Source organism: Phodopus roborovskii, unplaced genomic scaffold (assembly GCF_943737965.1).
Source record: "Phodopus roborovskii unplaced genomic scaffold, PHOROB, whole genome shotgun sequence".
In the NCBI taxonomy this organism is placed as follows: domain Eukaryota; kingdom Metazoa; phylum Chordata; class Mammalia; order Rodentia; family Cricetidae; genus Phodopus; species Phodopus roborovskii.
In genome coordinates, this window is record NW_026126558.1 from 7398463 (window position 1) to 7413439 (window position 14977).

At 48.2% G+C, this 14977-nt stretch overlaps 1 protein-coding gene across 2 annotated transcripts in view; it reads left to right on the forward strand.

Annotated features, from left to right (window-relative positions):
- Window positions 1-549: 549 nt before the first annotated feature.
- Window positions 550-14977, forward strand: part of Zcchc14 (zinc finger CCHC-type containing 14) — a 50938-nt gene continuing 36510 nt past the window's right edge. Inside the window, exon 1 of one of the 2 annotated variants that reach the window (XM_051201638.1) lies at window positions 550-1171. In XM_051201638.1, coding sequence (XP_051057595.1) covers window positions 608-1171 — 564 coding nt within the window. In that variant the 5' untranslated portion in view covers window positions 550-607. The remainder of the gene's footprint in view (window positions 1172-14977) is intronic. The other variant, XM_051201637.1, reaches the window with a different exon arrangement.

Below are 14977 nucleotides of genomic sequence, written 5' to 3' on the forward strand. Positions count from 1 at the left end.
GGCCACCCCGCCCACTCCGCTGGCCGCGGCCGCCCGTGCTCGCGAGCGCGCTCTGCTCAGCTCCGACGGCCCGGGCCGCGATCCGTCCGCGGGTCCGGCTGGATCACTCCGCCACTCCAGGCCCGTCCGGGCGCCGCGCCCAGCCTCGCAGCGGGTAACGGCTGGCCTGGGCGCAAGCGCAGGAGGCGGCATGGCTGGGGCGGCTCCGTCGGGGGGCGGCCCGCACTGACAGACCCTGCGGCGCGCGGGGAGATGGGGGCGGCCGCCTCCCGGGCGACGACGACGACGACGAGGAGCGGCCGCCGCCGCTGCCGCGCACCGGCCGCCGCTGGGGACGGGCGCGGGCAGGGCGCCTCCCCGTGAGCGGCGGCCCCGAGGCCGCTCGCCGCCCCCAGCCGCCCCGGCCGCGGCCCCGGCTCCGGCCGCCGCGGGGCCCCTGGCGGGCGGCTCCCCCAGCCCGCGCGCGCCCGGCCCGCGCCCGCGCCCGGCCCGCGCGCGCGCGGCCTCGCCCGGCCTCGGCCCCGGCGCCCGGCCGCGGCCCTGCGCGCCCCCCGGCCGCCCGCGCGCGGCTCCCGGGCCCGGCGGCGGGCGCGGCGCGGGCGGCAGCATGGTGGAGAAGCGCTGCCCGTTGCAGAGGGACGGCGTGTACCGCTGGTTCTCCGAACTGCCGTCGCCGCAACGCGTGGAGTTCCTCTGCGGCCTGCTGGACCTGTGCATCCCTCTCGAGTTGCGCTTCCTCGGCTCGTGCCTGGAGGACCTGGCACGCAAGGACTACCATTCGCTGCGCGACTCAGAGATTAAGGCCAACAACCCGGCGGACCTTGGCAGCCTCACCAACCTGACAGACGAGGTGGTGCGTAGCAAGCTGCTGGTGTCGCTGGCGCTGCTGGGCTCGGAGCAGCGCGAGGCAGCGGGCGTGTTGTACCGCACGCTCACGCACACCGACTCCATCATTCACAACTACGGGCTGCAGCTCAACGAAGGACGCACGGGCGATGAGTTCCTTCTACTCTTCACCATGGCATCCAACCATCCGGCCTTCAGCTTCCATCAGAAGCAGGTGCTGCGCCAGGAGCTCACGCAGATCCAGAGCAGCCTAAACGGCGGCGGCGGCGGCAAGAGCGCGCCCGGGCCCGGCGGCGCTCTGCCCACCTGCTCAGCCTGCCACAAGGTGAGCGCGCGCGCGTGCTGTGGGGCAGCGCGGCTGGGGGTTCTTCCCAGGCCGGCCTGCAGAGGACCCACTAGGGATCCGGTGGCCGGCGTCAGTGCGCAGCCCCTTTGTGTGTTATGTGTCACAGCCCACACTGGAGACGCGATAAGGCCTTTGTCCTGTCACTAGGGCACTTAGGTGACAGATAACAGTTCAGCAATGTGTCGACTTACTCAGGCCAGATCTGGTGTTTCTGCGAAGGCTCTGGAACCTTGACTCAGGTGGCCCCTGCCCCTGCCTTTCTGACACAGGTGTCCCCGGGCGGGCAGCAGGGAGCGCGTGCATCGCAGGGGTACGATGTATGCGAACGTGTGTATGCGTGTGTGTTTGTGTGGGTGAGCCCGTCTGCCTGGAGAGCCTGGCCATTGACAGGGGCTTTGCAGCCTCAGCGCCTCTGCCTGTTAGTTGTCATTAGTTACCCGCCATCGAGGAAGAGCCCAAAACCTATTGAGGTGGGATCTGGTCTTAGGATGACAAGTCAGCTTGCTGGGCAGGAAGGGCAGCCTGACTGTTCAGAAATGCCAGCTTTGGCCCAAGTGTTTGAGGACTGGCGCAGCACCTGCTTCTGAAGGCAAGGATTTTTGAGGCTATGGTGAAGAACAGAAGGAATTAATGCCCCTGTGGTCCTTTTAGCTGCAGCCCATAGTTGTGGAAGATGGAGTCAGTGGGCATTTGGACCTTTGGAGGCCATCAGCAGCCTTGGATCCAGGAGCCCATGTTTGCTGTAAGAGAAAGGCTCTCCGGTGACAGGGAGCCATTGAGGTACCACAAGGTGTCTTTGGCAGTAGGAGGCCACAATTGGGCCTCCTACCCAGCTTCTCTATAGCCTTTGAGGTTTTTTTTTTTTTTTTTTAGTTTTTTTTTTAAGTTAAAATTTTTATACACATTCCTTGCCCAAGGAGAACAAAATGGGGTGGTCAGGAGAGCAAGCTTCTTTTTGTTTTCTTTCAGCTCTCTTTGAACCTTGGGTTGTGGCTTCTCCTTTTTTAATGTCTTCCTCTAAGAAGTGGTTGTGGTTCCTGTGTGGGTTTCTATAGTGGCTTTTTACCTTTTCAGTCTCTGAGACTGTGGTTTTTCTGTTTTGTTTGGTTTTGCCCCCCCCCCCTTCCCCAAGTTTCCCACCTCACTTCCCTATTGTGTGCTTGCTGGGTAGATGTCAAGAAAGGCAGGGCCCAAGGAAATTTCAGCTCCCCAGATTAACAAACTGTCACCTGTCTGGGGAGTCTAGGTTACTGTGGTCTCCTCACCTGCAAATAGTTTTGTTCAAGACCATGAATTTGCCATTTTTCACCCTTGCTGCATCAAGACCACTGTGAGTGAAGCTCACAGTGCTTCCAGGGGCATCACTCTAGGTAGAAGGTGGTGATTCTTAATATTAATAGGGCAGTCAATTTAGAATAGAAATGTTTAGAACAAATGTCTTGGGTCCTCTGCTACTTACACAGTGTTGGGGATGAAGCTTAAAACCGTGTGCCTGCCAGCCAGGTACCTACTTAGCTCCACTTGACTCCAACCAGCCCTCAGAATGTGTTGTATAAGATAGCCATTGTCTCAGGCAAAAGTCCATTGAGAGATAAAGGAGTTAATCTAGCCCTCAGGGTCTGGGCACTGGTCACCAGCTGTGTAACCTCAGCCTTTGTTTCCTGTGCAGTAGAAGGCTGGGCTAAAGTACTCCAGAGGCAGGGCAGCTGGCAGCTGTGCCATCAATGTAATCTTCCCAACCATGCCGGCTTTTCAGTGCATTTTGCAGAGGTGTGCATTGTCAGGCTTAAATGTCTGTCTTGCCCTGGTCATTGCAGCTGCTTCAGGAATTCTATGGGCCTGACAGGGTTGGGGTTCTCAGGAACAGGGGCTCTTAGCAATGAAGGCTGGGTCATGTTTGCCCAGTTTGGAACAGACCTTTTTCTTTTTCTTCCTGGCTCTAAGTCACTCCCAAAGGGACTTTAGCTTCCTTAGCTGGACTTTGGGCTCACTTGCAGCTTTGAAATTGAAGCCTGATGGTGTGCTTGGAGGGGGAATCCTTGGAGGGTGAAGTCCAGCTGAGTGCCTGCTTAGCACTGGACTGGACCTGGGCATTAAATAGGTATGACTTACTTCAGAAAACCATTTGTGTATTGAGCCTTGTATGGGAGGATGAGGGGCTGCAGGGCTTAATCTCCTACATGCTGCCAATGCTTTCTGTCCTCTAAATGTGGTCTCAGTGCCATGTAAGATCTTTGTTTGCATTTTATTTAAATAGAAAGCCTGCGTTTTGGAAGCAGGTTAAATTAAGACCTTTTACTGGACTATGAGGTACTGATCTATAATCAGTCTCAGCACTCAGGAGGCTGAGGAAGGAGAATCTGGAGTTCAAGGAATTCAAGGCTGCCCTGTTCAAGTTGGTGGTAGGGAGCTGGCTCAAGAGAGCATTCACTGGCAATTTTGCTGGTCAGGGGTATTGTGCAGTGCTTTGTGGCCATTACCATGGCTGAGCCTGAGATCGTCTGATCACTCTTTAAAGACACCTCTGAGCCATCACTCCCGTTCTCCCTACCAGTCCAACAGACAACTGTGATCAATTTCTGTCTATGGATTTGTCTTCTGTGATCATGTCATGTAGATGGAATCACAAATGCTCTTTCCCTTTTGTGAGGAGCTTCTTTCACTTGGCATGCTTTTAAAGCTTCCCTTGTGAGAGTGTGCACACCACTTTGCTTCTTTTGTTTTTTTTTAAAGACTGAGTAATATTCATCATGTGGATAGGCAATAGTTTATCTGTTCATGGGAGTAGAGGTTTGGATTAATGCTTAGCTAAGATCATTCTCCACTAAGGAGCATGGTAAACTCCTTAATGTCCAACCTTAACACATGTTCTTTTGCACTCTGTCAGTATATTGCTATCCCAAGGGACTTCATTCTTGGGATGGGTGCCACCTGAGGGACTTTTGGGCAGTGCTGCATAGCTGCCAGGCCCTTTAGGCTCTATGGTTACATTGGCAGGTCGAGGTGGCTGTGGCTCTCTGCTGTTACAGGTATGATAGGGCACAGTCTAGTGACCCTGATGTCTATTTTGGAAACCAGAACTACTTTGTGAGAGTATTTTTCTCTTAAAGGTCTAAAATGGTGTATTGAGGTTCTGGTCTGCTTTTGGTGGATGTATAGTTCCAGAGCTGTCCCCTGATTTTGATCATATTTTCCCTAGGGTTTGCCCTGTGCAGACTTAACAACAATCTCCACAGACTACAAATAGAATTGCTAGTAAGCTTTTGCCTGAGACAGGCTACACTTCCACTTGGCTGTTTGTCTATGGTAAGCTCTTGCGAGTCATTGTAGTTCAAAGATTAGGCATTGGGGCAGTTAGTCCTGTGGGTATCATGTAAGGAGTAGATGGCTTCCCTTGATTTCTCTTATAACTCTCTTACCCCTGCACACGGCTGCCAAAAGCCCCTAGAATTCTAAAGAGCTAGAGTAGATTGTGTCTTTTGAGGACCTGGGATTGAGATACTGATTTTCTCCAGGTCAACCCGATCTTCTCCCTGAGTTCCTTGTACTGAGTCTACCATCTGTACACATTGCTCCATGTATTTCTACCTAGGTGGGAATACTCCAGTTCATGTTCAAATAACTGTCCTGTTCACAGTGCAGTGTATGATGTGGGCATTTAGATACCCTCGAACTCTGTTTTAATAGCCTTCTTAGTGGCATATTTCTAACAGCAAGCAGAAGCCTAGTCAAGTCTTGTAGTTATAGCAGGTCTGCTTGCTGCCACAGTGTGGTTTGTGTGGCCGTGCGGCTCTGAAGTGACTGTCTTTTGCCCTCATGTTGAGCTGTAAGGCTGTTATTTTCACAGTAGTCAGCCCCATCTGATCACAGTCACCATTTGAGCCCCATCTGAGCTGTGTGCTGAAGCATCATGCTTCAGAACCTGGAAGCTGTCACAACAGGTCTGACACATAGCATTGTGGCAATGTGTACACAGGTAGCTAGCAAATGACCAGGAACAAACAGTGCCAAGTCTTGCTGCTTTTCTGAAGCTATTGTTTGATGAAGTTCCATTTTCTCCATTGTGCCTTGTCCTGTGTGCCATATTTACCTTGCCTTTGGGTTGAGAGCATCCTTAGGATAGTTTCTAGAACATTAGCATGCAAACTGCTAGAGGTGCCACCTTATATGTGCTGAGTCTTTGGACAGGATGGCTGCTAGCTTTTGGGAAGCTATGGGTAGATCATAGTAAAATTTTTAAAAGATTTATTTTTATATTATGTGTATGGGTGTTTTGCCTGTATGTATGTCTGTACCATATACCTGCCTGGTGCCTATGAAGGAGAGAAGAGGCATCAGATCTATGGGACTGGAATTACAGATTGTTGAAAACTGCTGTGTGGGTGTTGAGAATTGAACCTGGTCCTCTGGAAGAGTAGTCTGTGCTCTTAATTGCTGAACCAATTCTCCAGCCCCACATTTTTATAAATTACTTTTGCCTAGGAAAAATATTTTCTATATTAGGAGTGTCTCCCTCCCTTAGCAGGGTAAAAAAAAACAAAACAAAACAAAAAAAAAAACCTCACTCCCAGGACTTCAGCTGGGACCCATTAGGGGTGACTCACCAGCAAGATTGCTGCAGGCTTTGACTTCAAACCTTAGCTGTGTCTTCTGAGCCAGTGTTAATTAGCAAGGCAGTAGCAGGTGGTTCCATCAAGGAAAGGAGGAACACTGTAGAAACATGGCCTGCCATAGGTGAAGTTACCTTTGTCCCTTGGGTGTCTGGGGAAGGAGGCTTGTCATGAGCTAGAGGCTAGCCTTGAATACATAGTGAGACCCTGTTTCAAAACAAAAAAAGCAAAGAGACCATCAGAATCTCATGAAGCAGGTAATTCTGAATAGGATTTTGTTGTGGGTTGAAAGGCTTGAAGTTATTTAAAGTGAAGCCAGGATGGAGGCAGATACTCTCTTGCCATAATTGGTCTTCTGTACCCTCCAGGGCAGTTGGCTAGGGTATGGAGGAGCCTAAGCTGATCCTGCACCAGCCAGTTTGCTTACCTCTCCTTGTCCACAGATAGGAAAAGATAGACCTTTAGGAGGTTTTCTCTAGATGTCCTGGTCTTAACACCCCTGTTCCCTCAGTCAGATCTTGGGTTTAGTCCTATCCTCTGTTTCCTCAGGGACTTTGAAGGGTCAAGTATCTGAACTTTGCCATTTCCTGTCTCTCTTCTTCCCCTTCACTGCCTTTGACGTCTACTGTTTATCTGCTTGGTCCCAAAGCATGTTCATTGGCTTTCTAAACAAAGCTAGCCACCCTTCTTTGTGCCTCCTGAGCATGGTTCCACCCTCTAGTCAGGTCATTATTTCCTCTGAACATGCTCATGTATATCTTGACACATATTTACACCATCGTGTGTGTTAACTTCAGGTATACCTTGTCTGTCATTTTCTGTTTGGTCTCTCATTTCTTCGGCTAAGATGTTTGTAGTTTGGTTTTTTGAGACAGGGTTTCTCTGTATAATAGCTCTCTGGCTATCCTGGAACTCACTCTGTAGATCAGGTTGGCCTCAAACTCACAGAGATCCACCTGACTCTTCCTCCTGAGTGCTGGGATTAAAGGCATGTGCCACCACCATCTGACATACTAAGATGCTTTTCTATTGGTGGGAATTCAGTAGTTTCTTGTTTAAATTTTAAGTCCCCTCATCAGGGCCAGCTGTCCCTCCCTCTCCTTTTCTGGGGTCTGTGCTAGTTTTACATTTAAGGTGCTTGCTGACTACGGTGTTGCAGGCCTTCCAGCCAGCACTTTAGAGGCAAATGCTACATAGCAAGACTCTGACTCAAAACAAAATACCCGTTTAAAAAAAAAAAAAAAAACAAAAACCCAAAACATAGTTTTTGCCTTTTTCCCAGCCACTTAATCCCTTTTGTAAAACAGTTCTTTCTAGAACTTTTGGGAGAGAGTAAATACATGTTTCTTCCTCACACATCATCCCTTGAACTCTTACTATGCCATCTGTCAGCATCACATGTGCCTGCCATGAGTATAACTGAATTGTTCGCCTTGTCCTTGTAAGCATGTCCATTTACCTGCCATACTTGTACCACCATCCTCATGATACATCTTGCTGAGTACTGACAGGCAGTGTGTGTGGGGGGGTTGGTCTATGCCCTTTAAAGAGGTAGCAGAGTGTGCTTACCTGCTCTAGACCCCACACCTGCCAGTGCAATAGCAGACCTAGCAGACCTTGGTCACTGCTATTCCAAGAGAAGAACCATCTTTCTAGGTGATGTTGCACTTTTTTTTTTTTTTTTTTTTTTTGGTCACCAATTGGTGTATCTTCATGTTCCTTGTTCTTTCCCACCAGGTAATGGGTCTTTGTGTTCTCGAAACACCTGGACTTCGAGGATATTGACTCCAGAAAGAGTTGTGTTTGTTTGACTGGTTTTGACTTTTCCACAGTTTGGTTTGTTATACCATATATAGCTTTTGATCTAAGTAGAAGTTTGTTATAGAGCATATCTATAAAAGATACATATGTTACACATGCATGTTAAGCATGACACAGCTTAAGAAAGGTTGCTTCCATATATTATCTGGCCAGAACTTGTTCAGTCTCTTTTCTGTTGAATCACCCCGTCTGGAATTGATTTGGTATGAGGTGCAAAGCTCCTTGACACTGCACATGGCAGTCTCTTTCACAGCACTCTCTATTGGATGGTGGCCTTTACTCCCTAGGTGGAACTGCTCTCATCACACACCCCATTACTATCTAGATTTGCTTCTGAACTATCTGGATGATTTTGTGGATGTGTGGAAGGTTTTTTTTTTTTTTTTTGCTTTTTTTTTGCTGTTAAATTTTTAGTTGATTAATTTACTTATTTTGAGATGGAGTTTCACTCTATAGCCCAGGCTTGCCTGGAACGCATGATCCTCCAACCTCAGTCTTCCTATGGCTAGGACTATAGTTGTACACCATCAGACTGGTTCCTGTGATGTTTTTCCCAGGGTGAGCACTTAGTGGCCATTGGTGGAGTCTAAACTTCTTAATCCTGGCCACTTCTTCCTTGTTCAGGGGATGCCAGTTCTTTTGGGTTTGGTTGTGAGCAAACATGGCTGTTGAACAACTTCCCACATGGTGGCTTGTGGTAGGGCTTGGCTGACTGCAATGCAGTTGTGTGATGAGGCAAATTTATCTTTTTTTTCTCTTTCTCTTTGCTGTATAATTCATGTTGTTTTTTGCTTTGATTTTGCCCTTCTGGATGATAACCATGACTCCCCCTCCCCCATCTTATGTGCCCAACCAGGGCTGGAGCTCCAAGTGGACATCCCCAGTCAACTGGTCTGTGGTAAGGCGAGCTGCTCGCTCCATCTGCCCTACCCAGATGCCTAGGCCTTCTAGGCATCCTTAACTCTTCTGAGGGTTATTTAACAAGTCCTGTATAGCACATAGCCTAGGTCAGTATCCCCACATCCATGTCTACTCCTCTCTCCCTGACTCCTTTCCAACCCACCTTGTTCCCTGCAACACTTATGGGGACAGATATGTGGCACAGGATACAGATGGTACATGGGGCATGTGTTGTGTATGACACACACTGAGGTGGTACATATATGGTATATTTCTTCAAAAGCTGGTGTCATTGTTCATTGTGGACAACAGCTTCTTCCCTTTTTTCTTTTTTCGTTAACTCAACAGATCGCTTGGTGCTTTAACTTTTTTAGAAACCACAGCAGTATGCCTAACTTGTGACTTGCCCCGAGTCTGGTCTCTAATGGTAGGTACTGTGGTGGTGCCTGCATATGGTCTTGGGAAGGTGCTGTGGACTCCCGCTGCCTGCCTGGCCTGCAGTTCTCAGCATGGCATGCCTTTCTCTGCATACCATCTTCTTTTGCTATTCCCTGACTTTTCCACACCATGAACCTGTGCAAGTGCGGCTGTCCCATTACCCGCTAATGGCTCACATATTCTAATCTTTCCATGACATCCTTAGAGATTTTCTTCCCAGTATGACCATAGATGTCTTTGTGTTTCTGTTGACTCACTCACTAGAGTACAAAGACGGTGATCATCCAGCATCTCTGCACCTCCTGCTGTGAGGAACATGTTCCAGCCAGTGTGAGTAGGGAGGGAGGGTGGTGCTGTGGCCAGTTCCCGGTGCAGTGCAGTGGCATGGCAGGAACTGTTTTTCTCATGTACTGTGGGCTGTTCCCAGGGAGTTTCATCCTCTGTAATGGTCTCTGACTTGGTTTTTCTCCAGTGCTGGCTGTACAGCTCTCAGGAAAAACATTGCTAACACATAGAACCCACAGGATCCTGAGCAAGTCCACCGAGTGGTGAGGCATTGGGAACACTTCCTGTGGCAGTTTAGAGGGCTTAATTCATTTTTTGCAGAGTAACTGTTAGTCCTGAGAAAGGCTTTTGTGTGCTGTGTTCTTTTGTGTTCATGTAACTCTGGCTTGTGGCAAGCTGGGTGCTGTGGTTGCTAATGATTAGCAGTAAAGGGAGCAGCCATATCATTCCAGTGCCTAGCCTGCTTCTCTCTTAGTCTAACCAGTGATACCAGATTCATTCTTAGAAGGGAGAACCATGGAATCATTTCCTGATTATTTGGGAACCACAGGAAGCATCGGTAGAGTTTCTACAAAGGAATTAGCATGCCCTCAGGCCTCATACTGACTCACAGTGAGCTTAGTCAAAGCACATGCAGGTGGGAAGTCCTAGATGTGCCAGTAAGGCCACAGGAGAGTCTGCAGTTTTCAGAGACCCAACCCCTCCTCCATCACTCTGGACATGTGAGAATGATGGTTGGCAGTGTCTGATGTTGTTGGTAAAGTTGAAGGGGCTTTTGAAGGTAGTCAAGTGGCAGCTGTGGGAAATTTGGCGTGGTATACCCATGTATTCCCAGCGCCAGGCTTTTTGAAATGGGGGCAGAGGCTTCTGTGCTGTGCAAGGTGCTGAAGGTTGGCGGGCATAGTGCATTGGGAGGGCAATCTTCTGAGAGCATGTGTGGGTACCTGCACTGTAAAAAGAGCAGGAGCCATCCAGGGGTTGATGGGGAGGTTCTGACTCCCTGACTTTCCCTTCAGGATCATGTGAAATGTGAGATAGAGAACAAGAAGGGAGGATGGATGATAGCTTACATCCACCATGTGCTTGGTACTGTCCCCACTGCATCCCAGGGATGTGTTGAATAATCACCATGGCAGTTAGTTGACCTGTGTTCCTTTTTTGGCACCAAGAAAACAGGTAAGCCTTAGCAGTTTGCAAAGGTGTCATCAGTTGGTGGCTATTTTTATTATGTGAAGACAAAATGATGGCATTTGTCTTAGTTCGTTGTTAGAAATGAATGGGAACCTTAGGAGAGTGAGATGGGAAGGCAGCTTTGCTCTAGGAGGCTGCAGAGGTGGGCAGGGTCATTTAGGGGTGAGTGGGATTACATACAGGGCTCTCACTTGGGACCCATAGTCCTCTCCTAGGACTGCACTGGAGCCTTTAGACCTAGTGTTGCTCAGTCCTACACACCAGTAGTTTTCTGTGATTTCATTTACAGGTAAAACTTACAATGGGCAAAATGTAGTTTCCCTTTGCCATGTATTTTGATAGCTGTGTGAGCCCATGTGACACAAGCCTCTGTCAGGGTAGAGAAGGGACCATTTTCTACTCCCTTGCTGTTTTCTCTTTCATCCCTGCCATCATTCTGTGTCCTCCTGTCTTGTTTCATACTGTGGGTGTTTCATGATGGGTCTGCAGTCTTACCTCTCAAGTCCACTTTGAGTGTGTAGTACTTCACACCTGTGGTGGGGGTTACCTTTGTCCCCCTCCTGGGGGGGGTTCCTATGCCAACAACAGAGGCCCTAAGCCTCACAGTATATTATAGTAATAGTCTGCTTGAATGGGAAATGGGAAGAGTTTTTTTTTTTTTTTTTTTTTTTTTTTTTAACATTTGGTTTTCTTTGAATTGCTTTGGAGCCTGTCCTGGAACTTGCTCTGTAGACCAGGCTGGTTTCAAACTCACAGAGATCTTCCTGCTTTCTTCCTGCTTCTGCCTCCTGAGTGCTGGGATTAAAGGCATATGCCACCACTGCCTGACTTTTTTTTTTTTTTTTTTAAATCAAGATGAAGATGGGTGTTCAGCTGAAGCTCAGTGGCAGAATATTTACCTAGTGTGCACAAGGCCTTTGCACCTTAGTTCAGCATACAGAGAGAGGGAGAGGCAGGAAGTGGTGCCACATACCTATAATTCCAACATTTGGAAGGTTAAGCAGGTAGACCTCCAGTTCAAGGCCAGCTGGGGCTGCAGAACAAAACCATGTCTTGAGTGAGTGAATGAGTGATTGAGTGTAGTCTTTCCCATTTACTCATATTTATCTTTTTTTTTGTTTGTTTGTTTGTTTTTTCCCTTAGAAGGCCCATCTTGTTACTGCATCCTTTTGGTATGTGCTAGCATGACACTTTGCTTTTCCCTGTCTCATCAGAGGATATTGTTACTGAGTTCAGAACTTTTGTTTGATAGCTTTTTTTCTCTTCTGGCACTTTGAAAAATGGAGGTCTGTCTGGCTGTTCTGTACCTCCTTTGTGCCTTTGTCACCCTCTGTCTGGGCTCCGAATTTTCTTGCGTTGATGTCTCTGCTGTGTCTGTGTGCTCTCTTAAGCTTGCCTGTTGGGTACTCTGAGCCTTTTGGAGCTGTAAATTTATGCCTTTTGCTAAATTTGGTGGCTTCAGCAACACATTCCAGTCCTTGTGTCTATTTCCTGTGGGGATGCCATCACAATTATTTACCTGCTTGTTGTCCCCCCTTTGGTGTCCTCTCAGATTTCCTCTGTCCTGTTGATGGGACACCTTCCATGGATCCATCTTCAAAGCCATTGAGATGGCAGTGTTTTGTTATCTCCAGCCTGCTGCTAAGCCTTCCAGTGGGTTTTTAGTTCAGAAATGGCATTTTCTGGTTCTGAAATTTCACTTTTAAAACTCTGTTTTCTTGAGGAGTATGGTTGCACACCTTTATCTCAGCACTCAAGAGGCAGAGACAGGTGGATTGTTGTGAGTTTTAGACCAGCTAGAATTAGTAAGATCCTGTCTCAAAAAACCAACCAAACAAACCAAAATCTTCCCCCAAACCATCTCTGCTTGTCTCTTGGTGCCCTTTGGTTTTTTAACCTGTGTTTCACTTTGTATTGCTTAATAATACTTCCCTACTGTTCCTTCCTGAGACTCTGAACTAACTTAGTCATTTCCAGAAGGCTTTTGCTCTGCCAGGGACCTATTTTTGCTTCTCTGGTGTTTATTGATTATGGTTGCTTCTTAGATTCTGTGAGGGAGCTACTGTAGGACTTGTGGATTCTGAAGAGTAAGGATGCTCAGGATGGCTGGGCAGGCCACACATTCTCTTCTTAGCCCATGGTTAGCTGTGATTTCCCTCAGCAATTCTAGTTGTCTTGAACCTGTGAGTCCCAGAGAAGCAGTCAGTCAGGTGTCTTTTTGAAATGCATGGTTTGTTCACACAGCAGGGAAAGAGAAGCAACTCACAGCAAATAAACCTAACAACTTGACAGTCTAGCTCTAAGTGATGCCACAATATCCAGAGGGAGAGTTCATGAATGGACAGTGGGTAGAGGTGGCACAAGCCAATCACAAGTCTGAATGACCAGTACACAGTAAGCTACCATGTTCACATCTACTGGTGGAGAAAGGATAGTTAAGTGAGTTCTGGCTCTGCACAAGATACTGCTTGAGAGTGACAAAGGTTAGCTGGTTATGGCCTCAGTTGTGCCTATCCAGGTCAGCCAGGGTACTGAAGACTCAGTAGTCACTAAGGTCAGAGCCAAGATGGAGGCAGGAGATTCTGGTAAGAGGTGTGGTCACTGAAAGGGTCCCTTGTTGTTAGTGTATGTAGGTGGCTCATGTATGTTGAGTTGAGATATGTTGGAGACCAGCATTCGCTGAGCTGCTGGGAGACTTGGTTTTTAGAGCCCTTCAGAGCATTTGGTCTTCCAAATTAACTTCTGATGGGTGGGGGTCACCAGGACTTTGCTGGTTACACCCAAGTGCTTGCTTCTGATGGCAGGACATTGAGCACTAGTGCTTCCGTCTTTGTTTTCTTTATTTTTGTGTTCTGAGTGTTCACTCTGCATGTGAAATGTCTTGAAACCAGCCTCCTACCTATGTTTCCCAGAACTTATGCTGAAACATGGTGCAGTTGATAAGGAGGGTATGGGTGTCTCTCTTGGAAGTGTGTGTGTGGGGGGTCTCTTTGTGCAGCTGTACTGGAACTCTACCAATAGACTGCACCGTGGATCAGCTCATGGGTTCCCTCTGCCCACAGGATGAGATACCTACCCCTTGTCTATCCTGTGGTAGTCTGGCCAGTGCTGCTGCCCTTGGTGCTGTTCAGCTTGTCAGTGTTTGTAGGTTTGGGCTGGCTACTGGATAGTGCCAGTTGCTTTGGTGGTATGGAGTCCATGTTCTAAAGGCTACACAACAGTCACATTCGCATTCTACTTGTGTAGAGGGTCCATCTTAGGCAGTTGAGTTATTGGTGGATTTACTGTGATTTGGCCAGTTTCTCACACAACACTCCAAAGTGGAAACATTCTTCTGAGTCAGACTCAGAGATACACACTTGTGGTCACAGCCATCTCAGAGCTTGAGGTGAGACCATTGCATGAACCTAAGGGCTTGGGAGTTTGGGGCTGGCCTGGGCAAGGCAGCAAGACTCCTTCCCATTTGTTAAACATATTTCTGGCCAGAATATTCACTGTCATAGTATTGTGTGTAATGTGGCTTTGTTATCAGCAGTCCTTGGAATAAACACCCACAATTAATGCCCCCTGCTGCCTCTTGTGTGTGGGATCGTGGATATAACTTCCACTTGCAGGTGCATAAAATAAAAATAAATAAACCACCAAGTGTGGTAGTGCATGCCTTTAATTCTAGCAGTTAGGAGACAGAGTTAGGTAGATCTCTGTAAGTTCAGTGCCAGCCTGGTCTACATAGAAAGCTCCCAGCCAGCCAAGGCTACATAGTGAAATCCTGCTTCAAACCATAACCAACAAAATTTATGGGCTCAGGTTAGGAGCATGCACTGCCCTTAAAGAGGATCTGAGTTTGATTGCCAGCACCCATATCAGGCAGTTCATAGCCATGTGTAACTCTTAACTCCAGGAGGAATCTGACTCCTCTGGCCTCCGTGGGCACCTGCACTCATGTGTACATACCCATACACAAAATTTAAAAAATTTAAACTTGGCTTCTGAGCCTTTTCCCACCTTCATGGTCATGATCACACCTCACTGCTGATAGTGGACCTTTTTCTGGCAACTGGCACTTCCTATTTTCCCCACCCTACTCAGGTAGCCCCTCACCACCCATCATAGAGGAAACACTAAAACCAAAGCCTGAGTCTGATGCTGGAGTTTATTGCACAGATTTCCTTCTGCCTCTGTCTCTTCTGACAGGGATATGTGGTAGTGGTAGCTGGTGGAATCTGTGAATATGACAGGCCCCATTCTAGGCAGCTCCTGAGAGCCAGCAACTTTAGACTTGAGGTTGATACAAGCTGTTGGAGATGCCATCTGCTTCCTCTATCTACATGTGCAAACAGTATATGGTCCAGGGTCCCCAAAGGCATAAATGCAGGCTATGACTCTTGATTTTAAGAGGTTGATAGGGTTGACCACCCTGTTCCCCCTCCTCTCTGTCTCTAGTGTCTGGACTCACTGTGCAAACTGTGGATGGAATGATGTGTAGTTAGGTAGGAGCTGTAAGCAGACCCTATCAGAAAGGGCATGGGGACAAGAAGCA